Source organism: Cryptotermes secundus, unplaced genomic scaffold (assembly GCF_002891405.2).
Source record: "Cryptotermes secundus unplaced genomic scaffold, Csec_1.0 scaffold942, whole genome shotgun sequence".
Lineage (NCBI taxonomy): Eukaryota > Metazoa > Arthropoda > Insecta > Blattodea > Kalotermitidae > Cryptotermes > Cryptotermes secundus.
In genome coordinates this window covers 2,353-10,796 of record NW_019738978.1, presented here as the reverse complement: position 1 = coordinate 10,796, position 8,444 = coordinate 2,353, and the positions used below count along the sequence as shown (strand labels likewise).

At 37.6% G+C, this 8,444-nt stretch overlaps 1 protein-coding gene across 1 annotated transcript in view; it reads right to left on the bottom strand.

Annotated features, from left to right (window-relative positions):
- LOC117282867 (zinc finger protein 345-like) overlaps positions 1-7,958 on the bottom strand; it is a 38,417-nt gene extending 30,459 nt beyond the window's left edge. The window contains exons 1-4 of the mRNA XM_033754293.1: positions 7,744-7,958; positions 5,980-6,041; positions 5,212-5,379; positions 3,145-3,312 (exon numbers count right to left, since the gene is read on the bottom strand). Of these exons, the coding sequence (XP_033610184.1) occupies positions 3,145-3,312; positions 5,212-5,379; positions 5,980-6,039 (396 nt within the window). The 5' untranslated portion in view covers positions 6,040-6,041; positions 7,744-7,958. The remainder of the gene's footprint in view (positions 1-3,144; positions 3,313-5,211; positions 5,380-5,979; positions 6,042-7,743) is intronic.
- Positions 7,959-8,444: the final 486 nt, after the last annotated feature.

Sequence of the window (8,444 nt, the reverse complement as noted above, 5' to 3'; positions counted from 1 at the left end):
TTGTTGTTTAAAAACCGTTCCGCCAATTCTTCTTCTTCTTTGATGAACAATGGGCCGCAATTTTCAAAAGATCTGTGTCAATGGATAATCAGCACTTCAGAACATTTCTGGAGACATACACTTCTCATCCCATCCCAAGTGATCGATGTTAAGAAAAATTCTCTCTCTACATGTTATGAAGATATGTTAAATAAGATTTGAACATCTGTTACTGACAACAAGATACGGGTTTCCTTGGATGAGACTTCTGACGTAGACGGGCGGTATATCGCAAATGTTATAGTTGGTACCCTGGAGATATATTTCTTCTTGACTGTGAAGTTCTTGAAAGAGCAAATCATTTGACTACAGCTGTCCTATTTGATAATTCCATGAACTTGTTGTGGCAAAATGGAATATAGTGAAATGTCCTTCTCCTAGTAACATGCTGCTCCATACATGAAGAAGGCTGCCAAAGGACTTCAAATTCTCTACCTGAAAATGATCCATATTACTTGCCTTGCTCATGCATTGCATAGAGTGGCTGAAGAAGTTCTAAGATATTTTCCAAAATGTGGATAGGCTAATTTCAAACAGAAACAAAATACTCATCAAGTCCCCTCTTCAAGTACTGAAATTTAAAAAAGAAGCTCCTCTACTGCCACTTCTTCCACAGCCTATCATCACATGGTGGGGTTCATGGTTGGACACTGTGGCATATTATTGTGAAAATTACACAACCATTGGTTAATGACTTTGATAGCTGTGAGTCAAGATCAATTAAAGCTATAAAGAACTTATTATCTACCGCTCTAGCACAAAATCTGACATATATAAAGTCAAACTTCTGTTCAATTTCAAGTGCAATAACTAATCTGGAAATTATAGGGACTGAACTCCATGATGCGTTGGACACTGTAACAAGCATTGAGAATGAACTAAGCTGATCTCGGGGTGAAGTAAACAACAAGATTAAAACCAAAATAGAAAGTGTTCTTCAACGGAATGCTGGTTATTCAACAATATGCATGATTGTACATATACTTTCCGGTAAACCAGCAACATTCGAAGATGATCCAGAAGTGTCACCAAACGACCCCACATTCTTCAATTATGCTCCTGTCACATAATGTGATGTGGAACGAAGTTTGTCCAAATATAAAATGATCCTTAGTGACAATCGGCAATCTTTCAAATTTGAAAATATGAAAATGCATGTAGTTATAAATTGCAACTGTAACAGTGAAAATTGAGAAGTGAATAACTTGTATTACAGAAATATTGAAAATTGAGATCTGAATAAACTTGTGTTCTTCTATATTGCTTTTAGAAAACAGAGTTAAGTTAATGTTTATATCATGTGCACCAGTGTTTGTCTACAATATGAACGCAAAAATCAATATTAAAAAGAAAACAAGAAACGGTTTAATCCAGTACAAAACGTCGCAATTCCATAACTTTTCTTTCCTTCAGAAACATAATAGGGCTAATTTGGTAAGTAGGGCCTACTATCATACAATTCATCATTTTTATTCATAAATTCTAGTAAAAGTTATAATTAAAATTGTGAAATTATATGTCCAATTTAATATTTAAGGTCATATTTTACACTTTTTATGACATATTTGACGTAATTTTGGGTCATAAGTGCACGCATATATTTACGGTTTTTATAGGTCATAAAAATCCGGGCCCTAGTAATAAAGCATGCCTTGCAGCTGTGCGATCCAGTTAGCTGGGTTCATTTTTTGCAGTTGGTTTCTACAGTGGCTCATTGAAGATGGCATTATCTCGAACTGACTTCAGTTTCCCCTGATAATCTTCATTCCACCAATTGCTCCACAATCACCCTCACCTATTATATGTGGCTGGTACAATAGGCCAGAAGTGGCTGCTGTACCAGGTGGACTCAGTCCCAACCCACAAAGTAAAAAAAAATTATGTACAGGTCATTCTCAGGCAATTTTCTCAAGAGTTACAATAGCAGAAAGACTCTATGGCTGGTTTCAGCAAGACTAAGCTACTGCCCACATTGCATGTACATCTATACAGGCTTTGTCTCTTATCTTTGTGGACAGAAATATCACCACTGGTATTTGGCAGGCACATTCACCCAACCTTAATTCTTATATATTTACTTATGTGGTTCTTTGCAGGGCAAAGTTTAAAAGAATAAACCCCATGAGGAAGAATTAAAAAGAATATTCATAAGGAAATTGCAAAAATTCTGGCACAACAGCTTTAAAGGGTTAATCAGAAACCCTTCTGCTGCAGCAAGGAATGTCTATGTGTAGGGAGACAGCATTTTCAACACCTTCTGTGACCTGTGAATTATATACTTCATTCCAAACGTTACTGGCCACAGGCATACTGATACACTGACAAAATTTGTATGCACCTTGCAGCCAGTAGTGCATCAGTCACTGTCAACCGGCCGAGACAAGTAAGAACCTCTGTCCATATGTAGATGTAGAAATTTTCGTTGATGTTCATTAACAGCCTTATTTGTATGTTTAATTACATGCACTGTACATTCCACTTCACCACAATTGTGTCTATATTTTAGGATGTGTTGCAAATGCCAGTTCTTCACTAGTGTTTCTACACCTCTTACACATTTTCTGTATCTAATGTTTAGTCACCTTTCTGTCTAACCGAAAATAACAAAAAAATCTGTCATGACAACCAATCACCTGACAGCAGGTACAGAGGAAACTCCAACAGTGTCATGTATATTAAATTTAGTTCAAACAAAGGGCAAGAGGCAACACGTGTCTATAATCTGTCACACATTATCACAAAGCTATATAGAATCATTAGTTATCCTAAAGCAAATCCTCAACGCAATAACAGCTCTATGTTATTACATTGATACAGACTGTATCGAAGACAGAAAACAAATAAATGATAAACTTCAGCATTTTATAGATAGATCCTGGGAACTCTATGATGTAGTAACAAAGCACTACTTAGTAGAGTGGTACACCACGCACAACATTCAACATACTGCACTTGCCTACAAACATTTCAGGAAAAAAAAAAACCTTCAAAATCTAGTCAACATCGCAGTGGAATTGTTTCATGTTCACAGGGATGGATATCAGAAAGACAAGCAGCATTTCTGCACACTTGTGTTATCTGCCTAACAGTGCACATACAGCTCACCTCAGGTTCAGCCTTCATTTCTATAAATGTTATTGGGACAGGATCCTCTTCCTCTTCCTCTTCTGAGACTGCCTCAGCTTTTACATTCATGGCCTGATCTGCATCATGTGGTGTTTGGTATGTCTCACCATATGGACCCACTAAAGTGTTCTCCGAATTTGTACAGTTCTGTGAAAACCATCACATCCTTCTCAGAAATGGATGCACAACACTGCACATTAACCAGGGTATGCTCTCCTTGCTATGGCTGTTTCTCATCACATCTAACTCATAGGAGCTGTTTTGTACAGATGCTCTTCTCTACAGCTATCATGATCAGTAGAAAGTACTGGGTTTATAGCTCAGTGACCTTCCTGAGGAACCATCGGTCACTGCAGCAGTACAGAAAATATCTGCTCTTTTGGTTCCTAAAAACATCATAATGAAGAGCTCCATAACTTGTAACCTTCGTTCACCAAGCATAATTACATGATGATGAGATGGGCAGCTCATATAGCAGGCATGGGGGACAAGAGCAATGCATATAGGATTTGTTGAGAAAGCCAGAAGGAAACAGACCACTAAGAAGGCCTTGGCATAGGCCGGAAGGTAATTTTAAGTGGATCTTCAAGAGACATAGGATGGGGTGGTGTGGACTGGATTCATATGGCTCAAGATAGGGACTTGAGATGGGTTTTTGTGAACATGTCAATAAACTTCCAGGTTCTGTACAATGTCGGGAAATTCTTCAGTGGCCAAGCAACTGGTGGCTTCTCAAGGACTCACTCAGCTCCATGAAGTTATTTATTGTACCTAAAAGCTAAAGTCAAGGAGGATGAGATGGGCAGCTCATATAGCAAGCATAGGGGAGAAGAGCAATGCAGAGAGGATTTGCTGAGAAAGCCAGAAAAGGCTCATTACTGTGCCCAGCACGGCTCCATACTCTGTGACAAACAGACTCAGTACAAACCCTTCCAAATTATTTCTTTAAAATCTAGCTTAACAGCAACTTTCCATTCACACTCAGATCTCCCAAGTGGTCTGCTTCTCTTTGTATGCATTTTTCACTGTTGCATGTGCACTACATGACTTCCCCACATTACTCTCTTTGAACTCATTGCTCTCCTACATAATATCCCAACCCATTATTACCCAAGTGTAAGGAACATGGATTATGCAAACAAACAGAAGCGGGTCACAAAATATTTAGTTTCTTTGGACAAGACAACTGAAATACAGCAATAAAACTCTTGTCTGTTCACACAAGCATGAAACACTCACAATCCTTTCGCTTACAGCAGGAAACTTTTCTTCAGCTCTCTGCATTACAATTCTTGCCACTCTTACTGCAAGAGAATGCAAAAAATCTTTTTAACCTTGAAATCTGTTTATCATATGATAAATATCTTGTGGGGTTCACTGTAATTAGCTCACAACAGTCCTAGTAACTTAAATTCTTGGTTCTAACAGGTGTACCAGTATCGTTTTTTGCTAGAGGGGTGGGACTAAGTCCCTTCTACTGCGGCCACTTCTGGCCTATTGTACCAGCCCCAGATGATAGGTGAGAGTGATTGTGGAGCAATTGGTGGAATGAGGATTGGCAGGGGAAAACGAAGTATTCAGAGAAAACCTGCCCCAGCACCACTTTGTCCACCACGAATCCCACCTGACCAGACTCGGGATCGAACCTGGGCCACTGCAGTGGGAAGCCAGCGAATAACCGCTTGAGCTATGGTGCAGCCCCAAGTGTACCAGTAAATAACTGCGAACAGTTCTGCGACTCCCTATGGATTTTTGCTGCTATAGAATTTCTCTCAAACACTGTTCCATTTATGCATAATTTAATTTCATCTGCATTAGAACTGCTTAAAGGAAATGGAAGTTGTACATCACAAGCAGCATACAGTCAACAAACTACAACTGTCTAGAGACACTTCAGAAAAAGGCCTTCAAAGGCGAGTCAGCAGCATAGTGGAGTTGTCCCATGTGCACAGACAGTCAGACAGATGGAGATGAGACAGACAACTGGTATTCCTGCCTATCTGTGATATCTGCCTAACAGTGGACATACAGAAACATACAGCTCACCTCAGGTTCAGCCTTTATCTCCTGAACTCTTATTTGCAGAGGATCCGCTTCCTCTTCTGCATCTGAGACTTCCTCAGCTTTTGCATTCATGGCCTGGTTTGCATCATGACTTACTGGGTATATCTCACCATAAGGACCTACTAGAACCTTCTTTGAATTTGTACAGTTCTGTAAAGGCATCACATCTTTTATCAGTCATGGCTGCACAACACTACACATGAAACAATATATGCTCTCCTTGCTGTAGCTGTTTCTCATTACATCTAACCCATAACAGCTGCTCTCTACAGACTTCATAATCTCAGCAAGTGTTAAGTTCATAATGCAGGGTCCTTCCTGAAAAACCTGTGGTCCCTGTGGAAGTACAGACAATACGTATCTGCTCTTTATGAAACCTAAGCACTCATTATTGTGTTCACACATGCCCATCATAACTTTGCATCCTGACACAAACCCAGTCCAAAACCCCACAATTGTACCTTTAAAATCCATCTTCACAATTGTCTCATTCTCTCAGGCCTTCCGTCAAAATCTTTGTAAGCATTTCTCATTCTCACATGTGCTACTTGACCTACCCATATCACTCGCTTTGAATCCCTCTCTTACATAATATACCAAACTGTTATAATGTGAAGAACCAAGTAAACTCTCCAGATTGATTATGAAAACTAACAAAAGCTTGGCATAAATAGTTTACTTTCTTAAGATATGAGAACTGACTCATGACAATAAAATTCTTGTCTGCGCACACAAGCACAAAACACTCACCATCCTTTCTGTCTCAGCAGGAAATGTTTCTTCAGCTCTCTGTAGCAGAATGCTCAGCATTCCTGCTGCAAGAGAATGCAGAATCTTTCATGACCTTGAAACTTTATTGTATCACACATGATGCTTTTGTGGGTGGCAAATGAATTGACTTACAAGAATCATTGTGATATAGAAGTTGTACATCTATACAACTACAGTGATACAACTATAGTCATATAGAAGGTATAGAGTGACGTGGATTTCTTTGTTCTCGCAGCAGAGGCCGGCAGAGATTATGAAGCTTAGTGCCTTATTAAACGTTGTGTAGTCTTAACAGATTGTTGCTTAGTTTTCATTCATTCATTTCCTTTATTTTCCACATATCCATACAGGCAAAAACCTAGGATGTGGAAATAGTCCCTTTGATAATAGATGTATACGTATAATAAATTCCGTAAGTCACACAACCAAAATCACACACACTAGTCAACCAACACAGATAATAGAACAAAAAAAAAACTTAGTACAATTATAATAAACATAATTTAAAAAGAACATTACTATAAAAACTTAAAATTAATACAATTTCACTCAAATTAACCAAATTAACTGAATTAAATGCATTAAAAATGTACACACTTATGACCAACTAGCTTTCCTTCTTTCTTTCTTTCTTTATTTCATTTTGCCATAAATCAAAATACACTGATACAGGACTCGTCATATACATACATACACAACCTCCACTTTCCATGAACATCCATACAGGCACCAGACCCAGGATGTGGAAATAGTCACCAAACACATACACAAAGTCACACAAGCCACACAGCGAAGATCACCTACATTAACTATCTAACACATAACAACAATACGAGGCAAAAAGATAATATCCTGATTAACAGACATAATTCACAAGTAACCACAATACAACCCCTCACATCTCCCATACCAACTATATTAAAATATGGTGTTAAAACATTCAAATTTATCTATATTTGTAATTAAAATACTCATTTAATGCATAGAAAGAGTTAGCATGTAAAAATCTACATTAACTATCTAACACATAACAACAATATGAGGCAAAAAAAATAATATTCTGATTAACAGACATAATTCACAAGTAACCACAATACAACCCCTCACATCTCCCATACCAACTATATTAAAATATGGTGTTAAAACATTCAAATTTATCTATATTTGTAATTAAAATACTCATTTAATGCATAGAAAGAGTTAGCATGTAAAAATCTTTTTAGGGGATGTTCAGAGGGTTTCTGGTTATTAGATTATTGTTTGAGCTCTTTAGGCAGATGATTGTAGAGTTTTATACCTGAATAACATGCACCCTTTTTGAACTTTAATAAGAGAAGTACTCGGTGGAAACAGATTAACATTCTGTCTGGTAACAATATTATGTACCTCCATATTTCTTGTAAACAAATGTATGTTATTTATAGTGTGTTGCATCAAGGAATATATGTATTGAGAACAAAAAGGCAGAATTTTCATTTCCTTGAAAGAGTCTCTACATGAATCTCAGATTAGCATTTCTTGAAATTTAGTTATATTATAATTACTATAATTTCTCATGTACTGAGGATTACCTACTTGTTCAGATGACATTATATTGTCCATTATTATCATCTGAGCATCATGATCAGGTAGTAGGTTAATTATTGGTTTAATTGTATAATTTCTAGTCTTTTTTATATATATATATATAGTCAATACCTATTCTTCATACCTTAACAATTCCTATTGGAAAATTAACCCTACCTATTAGATTGTATGTATTTAAGAGTGCATCAAATTGTTGCCTTCTATGACAATTTTCTAAATAATTTATATTTACATCACCACAACATATAACATATTCAACTTTATTATTATGTAGCTTATTCAAGATGGTATCCAGTTTTTGCAAAAAATTGTTGAAATTTCCAATAGTTACTTAGCCAGGCAGAGAGTTCACCAACTTTAGGTCAGGGTCAGCCCCGTGAAACTCCCATGTTATTGGTTGGCAACATGGCCGCCATGACACCTCGGTGAAACGCTGCTGCCATCTATGTTCAGCTAACATGACTAAATTAAAAATGACCCCCAGGGCCGAGAGCACAATCGGTAAGAAAGTATGCTACCTTAGCAACTATTTTTTGTGCTCCCCCGCCCCCATCAAAATGCTTTTTTCGTGACTAGCAATAAATACATTTAGATCTCTTGTACTGCAGTCTCTCTTTCCTTTGGCGTTCCCACTAATAACCTATACGCATTCCTCGCCTCCCCATTCGTGCTACATGCCCTGTCAACCTCATCCTGCTCGACTAGTGATATTGAACAGTTCAAAGTATTCATTTCCCCACCAACCTATTTCCATTTTTGAACTGTGTTCAATATCACTAATCGAGGAGAATGAGGTTGGCGGGGCATGTAGCACGAATGAGGAGGCGAGGACTGCATATAAGATATTAATGGGAACG